Source organism: Myotis myotis, unplaced genomic scaffold, assembly GCF_014108235.1.
Source record: "Myotis myotis isolate mMyoMyo1 unplaced genomic scaffold, mMyoMyo1.p scaffold_m19_p_1, whole genome shotgun sequence".
Classification (NCBI taxonomy): Eukaryota; Metazoa; Chordata; class Mammalia; order Chiroptera; family Vespertilionidae; genus Myotis; species Myotis myotis.
Window position 1 is genome coordinate 58,655,302 of NW_023416313.1, and position 21,935 is coordinate 58,677,236.

General features: G+C 40.6%; 1 protein-coding gene, 1 long non-coding RNA gene and 1 other non-coding gene across 7 annotated transcripts in view; all 3 read right to left on the bottom strand.

The window, feature by feature from the left end:
* Positions 1-784: 784 nt before the first annotated feature.
* On the bottom strand, positions 785-4,663 carry LOC118662191. Its single transcript, XR_004969637.1, has 4 exons — positions 4,591-4,663; positions 3,165-3,197; positions 2,793-2,870; positions 785-824 (listed from the first exon to the last, which is right to left on the bottom strand). It is a non-coding gene; the product is annotated as an uncharacterized LOC118662191 (long non-coding RNA).
* LOC118662001 lies at positions 1,151-1,285 on the bottom strand. Its single transcript, XR_004969566.1, has one exon. It is a non-coding gene; the product is annotated as a small nucleolar RNA SNORA29 (small nucleolar RNA).
* Positions 4,664-8,193: 3,530 nt separating the features above from the next.
* Positions 8,194-21,935, bottom strand: part of SPARCL1 (SPARC like 1) — a 59,221-nt gene continuing 45,479 nt past the window's right edge. For all 5 annotated transcript variants that reach the window (XM_036339239.1, XM_036339259.1, XM_036339250.1 and 2 more), the window contains 8 exons: positions 20,651-21,589; positions 19,236-19,308; positions 17,871-17,989; positions 17,285-17,405; positions 15,609-15,745; positions 13,658-13,806; positions 12,918-13,066; positions 8,194-8,615 (listed from right to left, as the gene is read on the bottom strand). In XM_036339239.1, the coding sequence (XP_036195132.1) occupies positions 8,587-8,615; positions 12,918-13,066; positions 13,658-13,806; positions 15,609-15,745; positions 17,285-17,405; positions 17,871-17,989; positions 19,236-19,308; positions 20,651-21,589 (1,716 nt within the window). In that variant the 3' untranslated portion in view covers positions 8,194-8,586. The remainder of the gene's footprint in view (positions 8,616-12,917; positions 13,067-13,657; positions 13,807-15,608; positions 15,746-17,284; positions 17,406-17,870; positions 17,990-19,235; positions 19,309-20,650; positions 21,590-21,935) is intronic.

Consider the following 21,935-nt stretch of genomic DNA (forward strand, 5'->3'; position numbering starts at 1 on the left):
TACTTTTTGGTTTGTGACTGAGTCAATCTTGTCATTTGTAATTATTCCTCATTCAATACAATCCCTTCAGAAGTAAAATTTAAATCAGCAGTTCTCAACTTGTGGGTCACGACCCCTTTGGGGGTTGAACAACCTTTTCATAGGGGTCGCCTAAGACCATTGGAAAACACATATATAATTACATAGTGTTTTTGTGATTAATCACTATGCTTTAATTATGTTCAATTTGTAACAATGAAATTGGGGGTCACCACAACATGAGGAACTGTATTAAAGGGTTGCAACATTAGGAAGGTTGAGAACCACTGCTCTATATAATCAAGAAAATTTCATAGCCAAAACCGGTTTGGCTCAGTGGATAGAGCGTCGGCCTGCGGACTGAAAGGTCCCAGGTTCGATTCCGGTCAAGGGCATGTACCTGGGTTGTGGGCACATCCCCAGTAGGAGATGTGCAGGAGGCAGCTGATCGATGTTTCTCTCTCATCGATGTTTCTAACTCTCTATTTCTCTCTCCTTTCCTCTCTGTAAAAAATCAATAAAATATATTTAAAAAAAAAAAAAAAAAAGAAAATTTCAGGTCTTAGGTAGTTCAGTTTTCAAAAGTATGCGAGATTTGTACATTAAAGGACTCGAGTCAAACAAAGTATCAATAACTAATGAACCCTGTAAGAGAATAATAACCATTAATTCTTATGTCAAATTCTCTGATTAAATTGAAATAATTTTCAAGTTTTGTTTTGTATTCATTTAAATACTTTTTAAAAGGGAACTTTAAGTATAATTACCTGATTTGGATTATATGGAAAAGGAAGAGGAATTGGAATCTACCAAAAAAATAAAAAAAATAAATGAGTTGCGAATAGAATAAAATGTGAACGTTTTGCTTTGGCTTTTTTTCTCACTTATGCATTCATTTTCTCATCCATCCAGTCATCCATCCATCCAGTAATTATGGAGCAGTTATGTGCTGTCAGAGAGCCCACCTTCTAATTCGTGGAGGTTAGATTCCAAACCTTCATAATTTTTTTCTTTCAGGAGGTATGCTTATTTTGCTTAATTAGTCAAACCTAAAGCCCAGGAATCTGTTCTACATGTTGATAATTCTTGCAAATCTATCAGTTTCTCTACATTCATTCTTTGCCTGATATTTTTTTTCCTGTTCAGCCATTTCATATAGGAAGAGGACACAAATAAATCTTCCCTCTTCAGATCATGGCAATTTTAATTACCCCATAAGCACAGCCACTAAGATCTATTATTAGGAGAAAACGTGGCAAAGGGGAAACTTTGCCTGATAGTTAATACTACTCTGCCACCTAGTGGAAGGAAGAGTTTCCATTTCAAATACCAGTGATTTTTTTCCATATAGATTTACACTTAATTTTATAATAGAGATGATATAGACATATCTCTATAATTTTATATAGAGATTCCTATATTCTAATTATAAACCAAGACTTTAGAATTTTGTATTAATTTAAAACAAATCTTACTGAATGTCAGACCAGAAAGGGGAACAATGCACCTAGATTTGACTAGAATAAAAATAATTAGCAATTAATTAAAATGTAAGTACTTAGAAATTTAGTGGCTAAGATTCAGTTAGGACATGTGAAAATGTTTAAAAAGAATGTTCCAGTGCGGACTGTAACTTTGGTGACAAATTTCCAAAAGCCTACTTGAAGTTGAGAAGTAAACCATTTGAAATTAAATACCAGCAAAGGGAAGGTGTTTGTTATATTTAGATATAAAAACAAATTTACACAGAATCGTATTTATGTTTTAAGCACATTTTTAGGTGATAAACAAGACGTTAAGCAAGATGCTATCTTAAAATGTGTGTGAACTTCCCAAAACATCACTGCTTAAATACTGTCCGAATTTAACGTTTCCAACCTGTGCTGCAGCCCCACTGTACTGGTCATTCTTCCCCCAAATTGCAAGGTCCTTCTTAGGTCTGTCCCAAGCACTGTGGTTCCCTCTCCCTCACCCGCTTCTCGTCCTGGCTCAGATGCCATCTCCCTGTGAGTGAAGTCTTTGATCCACAGCCGAAGTCAGCTTTGCATTTGCATCTAGACGCACTTATCAAATCACAGTGTCTTGTTTTTCATTTATGAATTTCTCTTCCTCATCAGACTGTGAACTTATACTCTTCTGTATTTCCAGCCCTCACTATAGACCCCATTAGATAATAGACACTCAGTAAATATTAACCGAATGAATGCTGTTGGCGTCAATAAAAGTATTACATAGAGAATAAAGGCAGTTATATTATGTATTTAGCATTGTTCCGACCTTTATTAAAAAGTGTTATAAGAACTCAGATATTAAAAAGATGAGAGGGGGTCCAATAAGAAGAACAAACCAATTATATTGTTTGACCTGTGAGAAAAACTTAGGAAGAGCTGGGGGGGCGGGGGGGGGGGGCAGGGAAATTTGTAGAGAAAAGAAAGCAACAAGGTGATTAAGAAAAAAAAAAAAAAAGAATGGGTCTTATAGAAAGAGGGTAGTATTCTCTTCATGGAGAGTAACTAGCCTCATCATAGTTTAAGTAACTCAGTATAAATACTTTCTTGATGGCAAGAGGAGGAGACACTGAAGATTTAGGGGGAAGTTTGCTAGTCCCTTGTCACACTCCACCACAAGCTATGTGGGGAGGGGAGTGTGAGTAGCTGATGCCTGGCAACCTTGTAAAGCTTCACATTTCTCTATTAAAATTTGGAAATTTTTATCATCATCATCCAACTAATAAGTATTCTTCACAATTTGAGATTTCCCAAACCCATACTTACTGGGGGAAGTTGGGGAGGTGGGAAAAATGGGATCTGAGGAAAAAATGGTAGTCCTGGGGGTGGGTAAAAGCTAAATCTCTGTAAGAAGAAACACGATGTCAGTGATTGCAGACAATTGCAAACTTATTTTATTTTTTTAAACTTTTTTTTTATTGTTTAAAATATTACAACGAGTAGTACGTTTGTCTCCTTTTTTCCCCCCTTGACCTTCCCCCAGCCTCCCCTACCCCGCGGTGTCTTGTGTCCATTGGTTATGCTTATATGCATGCATACAAGTCCTTTGGTTGATCTCCTACCCCCACACCCCCCACCCCCAATTGCAAACTTTTAAAATGATGAACATGCCCTTTGAAAATACAACTAGAAGTTTACCTGATCACTGGAACTGCCTCCAGATTGTTCGAGCTTGTAAAACAATAACAGCAACGAGGTGAAACAACATATGTGGCAAAACATTACTCATTACAAAGAGGTTTTATTCTAGCTGAGGGCAGGTAACAAGCTGCTACTGAGCATGATGCTCATCAGTAATGTAGCTTCACCTCTGAAATAAAACACGGCTGAGTGTCTAATAAGGAAAAGTTGAATTAATTCTGCCCAGCGATCAGAATGGAAATAAGTTTCTTCAGATTAATTAATACTACATGCCTCTTTTTCTTTGAATCAACAATGTTCTCAGCATCTGGAAGTTAAAAGTGAAGGAAGTATGGAAGTAGAAGTTCAGATTTGGTATCCCCAAAAACAAATTTTGAAAGCTCCCTCACTTCTCCGAAAACCCCTCTGTTAAAAAAAATGTGCAGGGAAGAGGGTTTCTTGCCTACTTGGTGTCCTACGTATTCAGACTATAACAGACACAGGTTAGACTCATAGATCTCACTTGGATAGATGTAGAAAGCACGGCTATAGTCAACCTGAGACAGTTTAGGGTAAGGGTATCCTACACAATACAAGCGTGGTATGCGAATTGTCCCCTGGACAGGGAGGTCGTCAGGGGTTTGACCAGGGGGCGGGGCCAGCCGGGGAAGGGAGGGAGGCCCCAGCTGGCAGCGGACAGCCACTAGGGACACTACCAGTGCATGAATTTTGTGCACTGGGCCTTTTGTTATAAATGAAACTCAATTCAAACTGTGTAATTAAGACCTAGGTCACGCCCTAGCCAGTTTGGCTCAGTGGATAGAGTGTCAGCCTGTGGACCAAAGAGTCCCGCATTCGATTCCAGTCAAGGTCATGTACTTCGGTTGCAGGCTCCTCCCTGGCCCAGGCCCTGGTCAGGGCTTGTGCAGGAGGCAACCAATCGATGTATGCCTCTCACATCGCTATTTCTCTCTCCGTCTTTTCCTCTCTCTTCCACTTTCTCTAAAAATCAATGGAAAGATATCCTCGAGTGAGGATTAAAAAAAAAAAAAAAAAAGACCTAGGTCACTGCAGAATATTTGTTCTGTCTTGCTAAGTTTATTTAAGAGTTTCCTGTGCTCCAATTAGGACTCTTCAGTGCTCCTGCATTTTTATCATTCTCTGCAGGTCCTGAGGTCGCTCTTATAACTCACTTTACAGACTGGGAAGCCACGGGTTTCTTCCTCGCTCAAGGTCATGCACTTAGCAAATGGCACCATGCAGCTGGGATTCGTATTGGGAAGACCCTTGCGCTGAGGGAAAAACGGGACGTGTCTGGGTCTACAGCATTGCTGGACTCCACGATCCTCTTTTGTGAAATGAGAACATTTAGGAAATGCTTTCTAGCCCAGAAATACTGTCTCTAGAACGGAAGTGGAGTGGACAACCGGCGGGGAGTACTCACAGGGATGGGCAGAGCAGTGGCAGTGCTCAAAAGGCCAGCCAGGATAAGAAATTCCATTCTGAGGGAGGAGTCTGGAATGAAAGGGTTAGGACAGTGGTCGGCAAACCTCAGCTCGCGAGCCACATGCGGCTCTGTGGCCCCTTGAGTGTGGCTCTTCCACAAAATACCACGTGCGGGCGATTGAAACTTCATGGCCCATGTGCAGAAGTCGGTTTTCAGCCTGGGCGAGTCTATTTTGAAGAAGTGGCGTTAGAAGAAGTGGGGGTACTTCGCTGAGGTCGACCCCTCAGATTGAGGACGTTTTTAGCAAAGGCCAGCTTAGGAGTACCCTAATTAAGTTAATAAGAATGTACCTACCTATATAGTTTAAGTTTAAAAAATTTGGCTCTCAAAAGAAATTTCAATCGTTGTACTGTTGATATTTGGCTCTGTTGACTAATGAGTTTGCCGACCATTGGTTTAGGAGATCATTATCAGGCTTTTCTTTTTTCTTTTGCCTACCTCCTATTCCCATTGTAATAGACTGTTTAGTGAGAGGAGTTGAAATCGTGGTCAGGCTAACTTCTGTCTCTAGATTCAGGCTCTGTAAGCCTAGACTGTGCTTTAAAATGCATTGAATGCCTTTAGATGAGACACACATTCTCTGGTTCATAGCATTGCATTCCTACTCTTCCTCATAATCTATTCCAGTGGTTCTTAACCTTCTGGCGCTTTAAATACAGTTCCTCATGTTGTGACCCAACCATAAAATTATTTTCGTTGCTACTTCATAACTGTAATGTTGCTACTGTTATGAATTGTAATGTAAATATCTGATATGCAGGAAGGGTCTTAGGCGACCCCTGTGAAAGCGTCGTTCTACCGCCAAAGGGGTCACGACCCACAGGTTGAGAACCACTGATCTATTCTGTTCGGTCCCTGAAGTTATTTGAATTTGTTATCTCTATCCACAGATCTTCAAACACCAGTTTTATATCATGCTTAGTATTGGGGATGTACCATTACTGGCTCAAATGAGATTCCTTATGTAATATACAAATAAATCCACCTTGAGCTTCTACGAACCCTGTGAGACTTACCATGGTCTGGATGCTGTTACTGACAACTTTAATTTCTCAAGAAGGAAAGGATCTGGAAAAAATCTTGTAAGGCATAATGGGTTGGCAGACAAAAAGCATAATATGAGTAGATTACATAAAGCAAATCAATATCGTCTTTACTGGCTAGTTGATTCAGAAAGCAAACCTTTTTATGGTCCTCAATCACACTTAATTTAAGTGAACTTACCTTGTGAGTTTCCAGCCAAATAACTGAACTCTAGAACTGAATTTTGGAAGAAAAAGAAACTTCATCATGTTCTTATTAAGACTTGTCCCCAGGATCTGAAGCAAGATGTACCTCTTTATATATAAGTCACTCTTCAACTATTTCATATGTATCGGAAACTGAAATCTGATTTAAATTTGTGCCATTTTATTTTGCCTGAATTTAAGCAACTTATCCCCCTCTCCCTCCTTTCCCCACATCTCTCCTTTGTAGTTTTCTTTCTTAGATTCAAACCCTTGAATTTCTTTTTTCCTTTGTCAACTGAAGCTATTAGAAATCATTAAATTCTCCAACACAAGAATATCTTACATTCTTTTACCTAGTGCAATAGAATAAACCCAAATGACACTGTATGTCCTTTTAAAAAATTACCTTTGCTTCAAATGGCCCTCGGAGCAAGAATTCAAGGAGCAGTGTGATCTCCTAGTACCTCTATGCCCATCTAGTATTTAAGCTGTATTACTAATGCCTTCATGGATATGGGCAATATGAGTCATAAAATTCAAAGCTAAAGTGAATAATTGTTTCCAGACTAGAAACTCCAACTCATAAAGTCTCTCAATTGCACAGAGATAGGATTAAAGACTGATTACTGAGAAAATAACTTCATCCCCTTGGTTGGGATTAGGGTAATGTCTTTATCACAACCCACAATTAAACACTGTGATCACCAAGAATATTAAAGTGCTTCTACAATATGTCATTTAGGGCAGTGATACACATGGGAGCCTGAACAGATAGAAAATGTTAAGCTTCTAAAATTTTCTATTTTTAGATAATATTTTTTATTTCAAAATAAAACATTTTTAGTAAATATTTAGGTAGTGTCTTCAGCATTAAAAATCACTTTTCACTATTCCAAAACATGCAAAACATTTAAAATGATAATTTAAGTCTAATTAATACCACTAAGTACAATTTCACTGTTCCCAGCAAACTCATGAATAGAAACTTGTTTTGTAATTAGTTAAGACCTCTCATGACATTTCTTTAGAGCTACATACAAAAACATTCTAAATTTTTTTAAAAAAATATATTTTATTGATTTTTTACAGAGAGGAAGAGAGAGAGATAGAGAGTTAGAAACACCGATGAGAGAGAAACATTGATCAGCTGCCTCCTGCACATCCCCCACTGGGGAAGTGCCCGCCACCCAGGTACATGCCCTTGACCGGAATTGAACCCGGGACCTTTCAGTCCGCAGGCCGACGCTCTATCCACTGAGCCAAACCAGTTTCGGCAGACATTCTAAATTTGAGATAATTTCTAAACTTATTTCCCTCATTGGAAAAATCTAATAAATAATAATTAGATTTTGACTAATCAAATTGAACTTAATTACTTAGACATGACATGGTGTGATGTGCTCTGGTTAAGAACAAGTGACTCATTGAGCTAAGAAGAGAGAGAAATAAAATTTTGAAGTTAATCAGGGAAGATTATCCTGATAAAAACAAACTCTGCCAGAAGTATCCTACAGATAAAGTTCTTAGGGGCACATTCTCTCAGTGACTATCAGAGATAAAGCTCTTACCAACAACAAATTTCTGATTGTTGAAAGAAATAATCAGAGATAATTGCATTGATATCTTTTCTTTCATGTAAGAAAATATGTAAAAAACCATTTTATTTTCTTTCAAATATTTAAAGTAGAGTAAGGATGATAAGGTCTTTCAGATCCTACAAACTCTATTATGGTGGCTTTTATATTTTTGCAATCTAGCTTTTACTGTAATAATAGTTACCAAAAATGAGCTCAAATGAGAACACACTTTCTCTTAAGATAAATGTTCTTGCTTCAATTTACAGTAGTGATGTTTACCTCTGATTCTATTGGGCATCAAAGCAACTCAGGAATCTCCACTGTCCGTGTTATCTTTACACTATTTTGAGGACATGAAATGTGTAGAATTTTTACAGGGCCACCCTCTCTCCCAAAAAACACATGGACACCTGCATAAAAGCTAAAGTTAGTTGTATCAAGCAGTGCACAATTGTCTACATTTTCAATTGAATCGATAAAGAACACTTGAATTCACTTGTTCCCTGTTTAAACTTACATTATGACAAAGGACATTCATGACAACTACCATTTAACAATTGAACATTAGTTTCCCATAGGAAACGTCTCTCCCAACCATGTTCACACTTGTATTTTTTTTATCTAACGGGGTCTAGGAAGCACAATTATAATTTGATATGAAGCCTGAGCCCTGGGCTGATCTTTCACATATAGTTCTTTAAATAAATGACTGGAAAAAAAACTTGAACAAGTACTTGGATTTCTATGGATTTTTATTAGGGTATTAATACATGGAAAATAATACACGTTCACAACAAAAGGGCATTGTTGCATTTTCTCGACATGCACATGGAATTACAGACAAAAGGACGTATCTCATAAATTGATACAGTGTGATGAGTTAAACTGTTTACAAACAGCATACAGCATTTTGCTCATATCAACTTCACTTAATGTTAAAGTCTTATTTCCAACATCAATGTTAAATGGCTGGTGCATAGACAGTTATCAAGCAATTACTCATTGTCTTCTCAGACATGCAAACATTCTGCTAAATATAAATCTACACATATCACAGCTGCATGGATTTCAGAAGTGGTCAGCATAGAGGAGGATGCTGGGAAGTTTGAGTTCTTTCAGATCTTAATTCAAAACAGGAGGTTTTCATCTATGTCTTCTGTAAAAAAGCGAAAACAAAACAAAGCACAGTTTTAGGAAGTAGCCAGAGTAGTACTAGAAACAAACACCATGGAGCTGCAGGATTAGAACAGGCAGCATGATGGTTCTCATCCTGGGGAGGGCATTGGTCACCTGTGAAGCTTAAAAAAATATATAACTTCAGGCTTCATGCCTGGCTTCCTGAATCAGAACCCCCAAGGGTGGGCCAGTGGCGTGTACATTTAGAAAGCTCTGCAGGTAGTTCTGATGGAGGGTTGAGAACCACTGATAGAGGATGTTGCAGGGAGGCCCAGCCAAGTAATGGCAAGTATACTAATCTGTAAGGGTTGTTAAGATATAATGGAAATAAGTGGAGGTCCAGTGACAAATCAAATTTCCAATAGATTAATTGGAAAAGAACTTGTTGCTGCACCTACAGAAGAAGACAGCATCCTCAGGGGGCTATAAGACTGCCCCTTACCAGTATGGCCCTCCTTCAGTAATTGTTGCAGACTAAGCTACTACCCTGTCTGGGGCACCAGGTAATTCTCCTGCCCAATATAAATCTTCCTCTCACTCCAAGAGTGGGAAAAATGATGAGTTTGGTATATTTCTTTGGAGCACTGGCTTCATTTGTAAAATTGAGATAATAGTTTCATTACTTATAAACTAATTTATATCCTAAAAATTTATATCCTATATAATAAAAGCCTAATATGCTAAGTGTCCAGTTGTCCGGTCGGCCGTTCAACCAATCAAAGCATAATATGCTAGTGACATGCAAAGGCAGCTCAACTGCTCACTATGACATGCACTGACCACCAGGGGGCAGACAGTCAACTGGTCGACCAGTTGCTATGATGTGCACTGACCACCAGGGGGCAGACACTCCAACCAGGAGGTTAGCTTGCTGCTGGGGTCCGGCCAATCGGGACTGAGTGAGACGGGGTTGAACATGCCTTGGAACCTTCCCACTGTCCCTTCCCGCTGGCCAATCTCCTGTGTCCCTCCCAGCCCTGATTGTGCACTGGTGGGTCCCTCAGACTGGCCTGTGCCCTCTTGTAATCCGGGACCCCTTGGGGGATGTTGGAGAGCCAATTTTGGCCCAATCCCACAGGCCAGGCCAAAGGACTCCACTGGTGCATGAATTCGTGTACTGGGCCTCTAGTTTATTTATATTCTTGAATATATCTTGAATAGGTTTCTAATATATAACTTGAATGTGTTTATTTTTCATTTCCCTAATGTAACTGCCCTAGTTCAAGCTCTCATCAACTCTTGCCTAAATCTACCACATCATCTTCTCAACTGTTTTTTGGCTTCTCCACAATGCAACCAAAAGAATCTTCCTTAAATATAAACCCAATGAAATCACTCCCTGTTTAAAACACGCTGGTGATCCTCCAGGACTCCTAGGGTGATGTCTTTAACTGGTTTAGTAGGACCTGCATGATCCAACATGTTTACCCTATTAGTCCCACTAGGAAGGCTTTCCTGAAGATTAGTGTGGATATATGTCAATAAGTATACATACACATGTTATGTCCTGGGCAGTAAATAAGTACGACTCCACCACCTCTTAAATGAACCCCTTTTTGGACATAGAAGGAAAATGAGACCTGCGGGGGACGAGTGGCATACCCTAATTCACAAAGCCAGTTAATGACAGAGCTGGAATATTTGAGCACATTTAGTTCACATCAAAGGCCATTAAAATTCAGGAAAAGTCTGGCTAAAATTATCATGTCTTTCTGTTGATTTCTCAGCCCAGAGGGAAGGAAGGATATACTTATAAACTGAGACATACCTGTTTTTGCTTTCCCTAAATGCATCCCAAAGCAGTAACTTGTTTACTGGTTCTGACTGAATGTTTCATATGTGCTTTATTGGCTTACTGTGTGATAATTCTTTCCCTTCTTCATAATAACGTAATCACAGCCAAACCACACTGAACAAACAAGACCATTAGGAGCTTTGCAGTCACTGGACTTTAAGCTCTTCCTGCTCCTCCCAGACAACCGCCCAGCCCAGAGCCTGAGGGAGCCTACGTGCTGAACAGTGGCCACAGTTTCCTTAAATAAACGGTCTCTGTTCATATTCGTCTTTTGCTTCCTCCTTTAAAATCAAGTGCCATCTAAAAGGGCATACACAAGTACGTCCTGCCCCAGCCACGCTATTCCCTCTCCAGAATGGTGGGTGGCAGGGGGACACACACACACACACACACACACACACACACACACACACACACATCTCAATGTGAGAGAGAAACAAGAGAAACATCAGTTGGCTGCCTTTCACACGTGCCCCAACCGGGAATCGAACCTGCAACCTTTCAGGGTACAGGACGATGTCAACTAGCTAAGCCACTCTGGCCAGGCTAACTAGAGGCCCGATGCAGGAAATTTGTGCATGGGGCGGGGGTTCCTCAGCCCGGCCTGAGCCCTCTCACAATCCAGGACCCCTCACTCCTAACTGCCCGCCTGCTCGCTCCTTACTACTTGGCTCACCGCTCCTTAGCGCTCCTGCACTCGCCAGACATGAGCCCGGCTTCTGGCTGAGTGGCGCTCCCGCTGTGGGAGTGCACTGACCACCAGGGGCCAGCTCCTGTGTTGAGCATCTACCCCCTGGTGGTCAGTGTGCGTCATAGCTACCAGTTGTTCTGGTCCTTTCGCTGTAAGGGTCGCTGGGCTTTTTTATATATAGATAACTAATTCATCATATTCTCAGCTCTTTCTAATTTCAAGGCATTATACATGTGCATAAAGACTACTTTAAAAGTGAAGTTCACACAAGTTACCTCTTTGGGGGAACTTCTTACCTTTGAGGAACTTAATTTACTGCTTGGTCATATGTTATTCTACATGTATGTCGTGAATGTATGTATAAAACTTCAGCCTTAAGGATTTGATCTTCACTGTTCATTTACATTGTAAGCAGTTTTGATTTCCTATTTTTAAAAACATCTTTCAGCCCTAGCCGGTTTTGCTCAGTGGATAGAGCCTCGGCCTGCAGACCGAAGGGTCCAGGGTTCGATTCTAGTCAAGGGCTCGGTTGTAGGATCCGCCCCGGCCTGGGCCCTGGTTGGGGCACGTGCAGGAGGCAACCCATCGATGTGTTTCTCTCACATCAATGTTTCACTCTGTTTTCCCTCTCTCTTCCACTCTCTCTAAAAAATCAATGGAAAAATATCCTCAGGTGAAGAGTAACAACAACAACAACAAAAAATCTTTCAAATTTTGATAATTGAAAACATGCTTGCTCATAAAAATCAACTCTAACTTAGGAAAAGAAAAGCAAGTAGATTAAGACATAACCTAGCAAAACAAATGTCTAAATTTAAATTCCTCCACTGTGGGAGTAAAGAAAAACACTCTTAATTTAATTTTTTATTTTTGTCACTGAAGATGAAGTAATGGGTCACTTTTGGGTTAAAGGAATACTATTGGGATACAACTTGTGATGTAAGACCCAGCTCTTGCTGGTGTGTTGGTAATGAATTCTGAGATTCTTCTGATGTCTCCCATCGGCAGAAGCAGGCTGGCTGTTTTACTCTTCACATATGATTTTGTAAAAGTTTGGTCCAGCCTGGCTGGTGTAGCTCAGTGATTGAGCGTCAGCATATGAGCCAGGAGGTCATGGTTTGATTCCCAGTCAGGGTACATGCCTGGGTGGTGGGCTTGATCCCCAGTGTGGGATGTGCAGGAGGCAGCTGATCAGTGCTTGTCTCTCATCATTGATGTTTCTCTCTCTCTCTCCCTCTCCCTTCCTCTCTGAAATCAATTATATATGCAATACCCAGGTTAAGGAAGGATATCAAATCCTTTTCTCAGAAGGGCAGCCTTCTGAGATTTGCCACCACTCTCTAGGACTAGGTTCACATCATTTTATTAGGCTTAACCAACTGCTGAGACCTCAATGCAGTTATCCTCTAAATATTCACACTTGCTACTCTTTGAGCATCATAAAGGGAGTCAAAGAAAACCTTGCCATGAGAGTACTTTCTCTGAAGGAGTCCTGCCTGGGATGCTGCCACCTTGCCGTTTCTAGGTTTCGATTGGAACACACAGCAGGCCGTCTCTATGAGGGCTACAGGGCTTAGGCTACAGTGGTTCTCAACCTGTGGGTCGCAAACCCTGAAAATACATCCTGCATATCAGATATTTACATTACGATTCATGACAGTAGCAAAATTACAGTTATGAAGTAGCAACGAAAATAATTTTATGGTTGGGGGTCACTACAACATGAGGAACTGTATTAAAGGGTGGCGGCATTAGGAAGGTTGAGAACCACTGGTAGAGAATGATGATGAATTTACCTTCTTTAATTCCAAAGCAGTGGCCCCACTCCTTCAGGGTGATGTGCTTATCCTTGTTGGGGTCACACTCATCAAAGAAGCGAGTGATGCAGTGTTCCATGGGCACCAGGGATGCTCGCAAAGGAGCGAGCTCCGAATGTGTCAAGACTCTGCAATGAAATTCATGGCAGCCTATTAGCTGAGTAGCTTGTGTGTGAAAGTTAACTCTTAGAATCACCAAGGGCGTCTTTCTTCCACAAGATTGCTGACTATGCCAAATGAATAGTACGCTCATAAAAAGTTGCAAATGAAATAAACTATCTTAGGGTAAGATAGACAGCTTTTGGGGTGTCAATTCTTAAGGTTTCCCTTTTCATTGAAAACTGCCCTCCCGCCATTCAAATTTGTAGGGGTGCACCCCAGAGATCATGTTTCTGCAAACTGGCCCTACCTGATTGTTCCAGATGTAGCACTTGACCCAAGTTGGGCCAATCAGATTATTTTGGGACTTTAGGATCAAGAATGAGAGAATTAGAAGAGTCTCAGTGGGAAACGTGTGAACTTGGGAGCTGGGGTGTGGCCAGACTCTATTATTTTCAAAGCAGTTTTGTGTTTAAACACCAAACCACCTTTATTTGGCATTTCAGTCTTCTAGACTAGAACCGGGAAATCCCCTAAATCTGTTAGAATTCCCTTTGTCGAGATAACTAGACATTATAACAGGAAAGTGACCTGGTCATGGGAAGGTAAAGAGTTCTTACCTGTCCATCGGATGTTGGTCAAGTTCACTGAACTGCCAGTGTACAGGATACACATACATGTGGTAGTTTTTCTTAAAGTCCCTTAAGAGAAGGTCAATGGAATGGTCCCCAGCCAAGAGTCGCTTTTCATCCAGGTAAATTTTCTTGACCTGGAATTAGGAAGGGAGAAAGAAATGTAATCAAATTATCCCTTGCTAAAGCTTACTTGAAGAGCAGTGTAATAACACGACGGAGGAAAACAAGCCCAGGCCATTATATGAGACCAAATGAAATGCCTTCTAATCAACAATAGCCTTTCTTTTTTCTACATAGAATAACAGCCAACAGTAAAACAACTTAAGTTTTCAGAAGAAATTTGTCCTTTTTGATTTTTTTCTTTTAACTACATCATGTTTATTGCAGTCCTTAAAACTATGAGGAGATTTTAACTGATTTAGGCAAAATTGTTGATCAGTGAGTGAAAAGCCCACTCTTCCCCCGTTGGCATACTCCATTCTTAATCCTCAGGGTATTGCCACCCACTGCCTGCTCAGGCGCAGTGTAGCCCTAGTGCGATACTGTTTGTCCACCCTACCTGAAAATTCTGTTTTGTTTCTAATGCTCTCATGGCTCTCTGTGATGAGGTATTAAAGAGAGAGGATAGAAATTATTTTTGGGGAAATGTGTGCAAAACTCCTAGCTTGTGGTGTTACCCGTTATATCACTGAGTAATTGGAAGCAAACAGAACAGAACTTCTAACCATTCCCATGACCATATCTACCAGCTTCCCTCCTGATCAGTGTGCATGAACTTCCTGTGCTCCTAATCTAAGCCCTCCCCTCACTGGTGCCCAGAGCCCACCCCTTCCCACCCCTCCTCATCTACTCAGGATAACCTATGGCAGTTGGGCACCTTTCCTTCTTCACTGGCTTATTTCCAGAAACACAGGAGATCCTCCACCATCTCCCATTGGGAGCTGGAACTCTTAAACTTACATCCCCCTCCAGCTTCCACCCTATTTCACTGTTTTCCTTTGCAGCAAAATCTCTTGAAAATATTGTTTATACTTGCTGCTTCCGTATCCTTCCTCTTATTCTATTTTGAACCCTGTCCACTAAAGCTTTTCTCCTCTCCATTCTGCGTTAACAGCTCTTGTCAAGGCCAACTATGATCATCACACGCCAGATCAATGGCCAACTCTTAGTCCTCCTCTTACAACCTATAAACAGCTTTGACACAGTTTAGGCGCACCCATCTTCTTGTTTTATTTTTTCTTCATAGCACATTCCATCTCACCTGGCATATTTTACACATTTGCATGTATGTTCATATTTGCATATGCGAATATATACATATGCATGCACAAATCATATATTTAAATACACATGCACATATACACTTATTTGTTAAGAGTCTGTCTTTTTGCTTAGAATGTAAGCTCATGAAGGCAGATATCTTTGTTTTGTTTATGTGCTGTATCTCCAGCACATAAATCAATTCCAGCTACTGGAATAAATTTTTTCTGGGACCTTCTGGAATCAATATTCTGCACATTTTAATATTAATATATTACTGACATTGTGAGTAATGAATTCTCTTATACCATAAATCTATGTCTGGCCTATGAGGGCAAAAAGACATTTAGGTTTAAATAATATGTCTGGGCATGAATATATAAATGCTGAATTGAGGTTCAGCTTGCTTAAACAGAGGTTGCTCTAGGTATGAGTTAGACAGCTCTCCCTCAGGCTACTGCCCTTTGCATCAGAATGGGGTGGTTTAGCATGTCCCATACCTTGTGGCATGAATGGTCACCGCTACTATTCCATATGTGCCAACCAGACTGGGGAGGCAAAGTGGGCTTTTGCTATACGCTTAGGGAGGTAACCCCCTCCCCACCTATGCCCTGACACCTTTTTTCCTCAGGCCTTCTGGGCAGACACATAGGGAGCTGACCTGTGCATAACTTACTTTATTTCTCTGCTTCTCATTTAAATATCCAGCATGTTCAGGGTTAGGCTCATAAAGTTGCATGAGGATATTCTTGAGCCAGTCTCTCATTCTTAGAGGGAACTGAGTCACTTCAAAGTCCGTACAAGTAGGAATAGCTGTTTCAAGCAGAAAGCAAATCGATGTTAACCTTTGGGTCTTACTCCTGTCCTATGGCAAGTCCTCAGAACAGGAAGCGTGGCGACTGACAACACCCTCCTGGCCCAACCACCACAACATGGCCCTTAACCCTGGCGGCACAGCAGCACGGCCCTGGGTGTTGAAGAAACCTATCAGATGCCAGCTTCCACTCAAAGAAATTCTGATTTGATTGCTCTGGGGTGGAGCCTGGCATCAGGATGTTTCACAGGCTCCAACAGTAGCTTAGATGTGCAGCCAGGGCTGAGATCTGCGTCTCCAGAACCGGAGAGCTGGGACTTAGAGGTGGAGGACACGGCTGTTTATCAGGGGAAAAGAGAAAAAGCTAGAAGTTAGCTCTTACTGTGGTCACCATGCGATACTTTGAAATCTCAGTGGCTTAAAGGAACCAAGATTTTTTTTTTCAGTTCTGCTGAGATATAATTGACATACAACACTGCACACATTTAAGGTGTGCAGAGGAACGACTTGTCATGCACCACATATTGTGAGATGATTCCACAGTAAGTTTAGTTAATATCCATCATGACCTCACATAGTTACAAAAAAACATTTTTTTTTTACTTGTGATGAGAACTTTCAGAATTTACTCTCTTAGCAAGTTTCAAATATGCCAGACAGCGGTATTAACTATATAGTCAACATTGCATCGACGGTTTCCTTCTTGAGACCACTGCAAGCCCGGCACAAGTTGGCAGGAGGGCTCTCTGCTCATGGCAGTCTCTCTGGGCCTCAGCGCGATGGAGAAGCCACCTCTCAACACAGGGAAAAGGGAGCGGGGAGAACCACACAGCAGTTCTGAAATGCTGCTGCCCAGAGCGCACACGGGTGATTTTTGCTCAGATTTCCTTGGACAAAACAACCGATATGGGTACATCTAAAAGCAAGGGGCCTGAGACATTTAGTCCTCTCCTGGGTCTAGGAGAGGAGAACCGGAAATATTAGTGAGCAATGCTGATGTGGAGAATCACTTAGCGGTGAGGAGATCCAAAGACAATTGAGAATATCCTGGGAAAGGAAGACGATTAAAAAAAAATACAAAAAACTTCTGGAAGAATATGTTGTCATAAAAGTTCTTGGCAGAGGCTTAACTTGACTAAGGAAAAGGACAAATAATTTAGCAAAATTCCAATGATTCATCTCAATTATTAAGTGGATAACATTGTATAGTGGTTCTGAACCCCAGCCACACATTAGAATTGTCTAGGTTACTTTAAAAAAAATGAAAAAAAAAAAAAAAAAAAAAAAGCCAAGGTTCCAAGCCAGCTCAATAAAATTGAAATCTCTCATGCTTAAAGCCTGGGCATTCTGCTTTTTCTTCTTCTTCTTCTTTTTTTTAAGTCTCCCAGGTTGGTTTTAATGTGCAGCCTGGGTTCAGGACTATAGTAGCTTTCTCCTGTTTGCATACGTATGAGCACATGTAAGTATGCTGTTTAGATATGCACAGATTCACCCAACCCTCTGAGCAATGGTGGCTGGTGGTAGTGACGGACTCTTACATTTGCAGGCTCCGAAATAATCCAGCTGCAGTTGGTGCCCCTTTTTGGTCCCCTCCAGTCTGCACTTAGTAGCAAACAGATGGCAGGAGCTGGCATAGGTCTGGTTGTCAGTGCCACAAACCTAGGAAAGACAAGCATGAGAAAAAACCCATGTCCCCGAATGCTCATTGGGAAAACGCTCAGCTCCTTAAAGCTCACTGCACTGTGCCCCGCAGGTGGCCAGGTAGGCGAGGCTATTAAAATGATAACTCTCCCATTGGGCACAAAAAAATTAACTAAATTATACCAATGGTGATGACCATTGAACTTCAGATAAGCTCAGTAGAATGAAACTGAAGATGTTCCAAGGATAGAGTGAATTTTAAAATGATTTCTATAGACCAGTGCCATTATTACCTTTCTAGGGCACAGTTGAAATTCTTTGATTTGGCTGCTATTTGTTCCTACTTAATATTAATTCAAATATTAGATTATAACCTGGGCTTTTACCTTCTTTTTTTTTTTTTTTTACAAAAAAATTTCAATAGCTTCTTTCATTTAAATCACTAGTTGGTGCGCCTTAGAGACCAGTTTGTAGAATACTTACCTGGTCAAGGAGTCTTGTAGGAGGACAAGTCATTGGATCTTGGCAAACACAGTGGGGTTTTCCCTGTTGGTCAGCCTTGCACATGTGTCCTCTTTTACACTGGAAGTTCATGCAAGAATCTAAGATAAAAGTTTGGACAGGGTAAGCTAAATTGAATATATAAACTCAAATTCATCCAGATAACTAGCTCCACTTTCATTAATAAGAGAAAATTTGGGAAAACTTCAGAAACCATTTTAATGTCAATTTTCAGGTCAGGTCCTCTGGCATAGATTATGTTACACAATAGTCTAGATTTTTCTATACACTTTGGCTCAAAGTGTATAGAAATTTAGGAAATTTAGGAAAAACAAACAGCTCTCTTGGCCTGCCTGCAATAGTCATAGTCTGAAGTCTACAGTGCAATTTGTTTAGAAGTTAAATAAGCCATGAGAATTTTGTTGTGTTGAAATTAAAAATATTTGTGATTGGGAATTAGGTTTTCATTAAATATGGGATCTAAATTTCCTAGTAAGTTATGGATTTAAGAATCAAGAAGGTAGAATTAATTTCTCTCAGAAGCAAAAGGATTTAGATAAAATGAATTCTAAATTCATTAATATTGCAATAGGACTTCCATTTGGTAAACACACATACTCATAGCTATATAGTAGTCCCCCTCATCTGCAGGGAATACTTTCCAAGACACTCAGTGGATGCCTGAAACCATGGATAGTACTAAACACTTTATACTATGTTTTTTTCCTATACATACATAACTATGGTAAAGTATAATTTATAAACTAAGCATCGTGAAGTAGCTTTAAGCTACTATTGACCTTCTGGCGATATGCCAGCCGGGGGGGAGATCATTGGTTTTGGGAGAGCCTGGATCATCATGATGATATTGATGGTTGGATGTCAGGAGCAGATGATGTTCATCATTGGAAAAATTTGATATTTTTGGACTGATGTTGACTGCAGATAGCTGAAACTGGAAAGCAAAACTGCGAATGGGGTAGACTACTGTATATGAAATGTGGGCAAGAGAATGTCTACAACAGGCCCTGACCAGGTAGCTCGGTTGGTTAGAGCATCGCCTGCCTGATATGCCAAGGTTTCAGGTTAGATCCCTGATATGTGCATACAAGAAGCAACCAATGAATGCATAAATAAGTGGAACAACAGATTGATGTTTCTCTCTCTCTTCATCTCTCTCTCTCAAATAAATTTTTAAAAAGAGAGAGAGAATGTCTATACTTTATGAGATCATTTCCTTAGGTAGAACTGGGGAGAGGAGAATTCTGTGAAATAAAGGGATAGGGGTAGCCCAATATAGCCGATTCCATCTCTTCCTTGATATAGTCACAAACAGCCCATACTCACCAACATCGTATACCCTAATGTTGCCTTCAGTTGAACTTTCATCTTCATTCAGTGAGCTCTCTGCTTTTTTGGCCTTTATAATAACAAGAGGAGAAGGTTAAGTCTATTGGCAAGCTGTTACCTATTTTATATTTCTGATGTGCATACATTCACTGAGCTTTTCATATCTAAATCACGTCAGATCTCAAAAAGAGACACCAGTCATAACTGTGGAAATAGACAGCAATCCTCTGAGAACAGGAGCTATTTCCATCTTCCTGCACTGGATTCAGGCTCTATCTCTGGGGATTACGCAATAAAAGTTGGAACTAACTAACATCAGGAGCAAAGTTGGAACGTCCCCGTGGGATTGGGAAAAAACAGTAGAAATATAATATCATCGTGCAATTCTGTGGGTAAGACATGTTACCTCAGTAATCTCTGTGAAGCTGCTGGTAAAGGTTCCTTACAGCTTCTAAAGTGTAAGAAAATTCCTCCCTTAGAATGGCAGCAGAGCTCTCAGAAATCGAGGCTGTTGACCTTGCCCACCAAAAGCTGTCAAGACTTCCTGGTGGGTGGCTGCCAAGGTTTTGCACAGAAGCTCCAAATGATTAAACAACCAAATAACAATATGTTTCCCCCTACCCGACTCTCACTCTGCTGTCTCCCCATTATCATTTTGTGCCTGTTTGCTTCATGAGGTTTGTAGCTGAAGTCTTTGTTCTTCATCTTTATAACTAAATCAACAGACATTGCTGGATCTCCTGTTATGTTAGAGGCATTTTGCCAGAAGTTGGTAATCCAACTTGATAGGACCTGATACCTACCTGCCCTCAAGGCATTGGAGCAGCAGTTGTCAGTGTCTCCCACCCCTCACATCTGTCAGAGTTTACCATTCTAGTTAGCTCCAGGGACTTCCAACAGCCAGCATCTGTGTCTTTGTGGCTTCAAAACTATGGAATTCTATTTAGCCTGCTCAAAGAACAGACTGCAAGTTGTAGGGAATTAACACGCCTCTAAGCCTGTATAAACCAGGTTCCTTTGATTAGCTTCCTTTCCTTTCCTGTGTCACTTCTCCACTCCTCTTTGTTCCCTGAACTTCTAAAAAAAACCAAAACAAAACAAGACAAAACAAAAACAACAACCCCTCCCCCTTCCTACCCCCTCCTTCTCTCCCCCCTCCCCCACCAGCACACACACACACACACACACAAACTGCACTAAGATTCAAGGTCTGCTTCTAGGGGAACCAAAATAAAATAGTCATTTTCAGCCTAATAATGGAGATGCAGAAGAAAATAAGGAACTGCAATATATTTAGTAATGTTCTGATAGAGGTAAGCATGGGAGACTGGGAAAGCACAGAGAAAGGTCATGGCTGCTTCTTGATGAAGCTAACTGCTTTATCAGGCAAGCATCACTGTAAATAATCTCACCCCTTGGGATTCTCCAGGTTCACTGGCATCTTCATTCTCATTCTCAGGAGCTCTTTCTCTTTGCTCCTCATTTGTGATGTGATAGCTATCGGAAGCAGCCCTTTCAGCCTCCTGGAAGGCCTCGCTTGGCAGGAAGTAGTCCTCACGTGCACTGTGCCTGGGGCCGTCATCACCACCAGCAGCAGCAGGCTCTGCGAGTAAAGCCTCAGAAACAGTCTTCTTCTCCATCTCCTCAGGGTCGCTGATAACTTCAAGGCCAGCTTTTCCCTCTTGGCTCTGCCATTCAGTATCTTGATTGTGCTTCTTGATTTCTGATGCAGTTTCCTCTTCCATTTCTTCACTGGAGTTATCCTCTTCTTGTTCTTGGGGACCCTCCTCAAATTCATCTTTCTGCATCTTGCTTCCTTGAGTTGGTTGACTGGACTCTTCCAAAATATCATCAGATCGGGTAGTGTCTTCTTCCTGCTTGCTGGTAGAATGCTCCTGGGGAAATTCTCCCTCCCTTTCTTGGTTATCATTGTGGGTACCAACTTCGCTTGGCTCCAGTCTCATCCCTTCCTCGTCTCCATTTGGAATGTTTGGATCCTGCTCTTGGTTTTCTTCATCACCCAGGTCTTCACCATGGTTGCTGCTCCTGTTTAAATGATGATGTGAATCAGGTATAAGCTGTTCTTGGTTTTCCTCTGTGTTTGTGATGCTTTCCTGTTGGTTAGAATCTACAGTGGGACTAACATCAGGAGCAAGGAAATCAATATTCTCTGGGAGTTTTTCCTTTTGAGGCTCACTCGTATCTTCTTTTAGGTCCAATGTACCTCCAGCGAGTGCGTCCTCTAAATTCTCACTTAAGTCACTTTCACGTTCCTCTTGATCCTGTAATCCCTGATCTGCTGACTGGTCATGATTTTTCTCCTTTAACTTTTGTACTGAAGATTTTTCAGCCTTAAAAGAAAAATGTTTATTTTGAAACAAATGATAATTTATTATATACCTCACATTTACAATTCATAAAGCCAACATTTAATATTTATTATTCTTTGTTAATATAATGACATGTAAACTTACATTTATAATGTTCTTCATATTCTATAGCTACAAGTTTTACCTGAATTTGAATTTTGTGAAATGAAACAATTATATAGCACCTCAATTGAAGGAGTAAAACTCATTAATTCTCACAATTCTTCTAGTGATCGAAGGCAATTAATATGATATAAAAAAATTAAACTGAGATGAGAATGAAATAATCCCTTTGGCCATGCTTTGAAATGGAAACCTTTGGAGAATT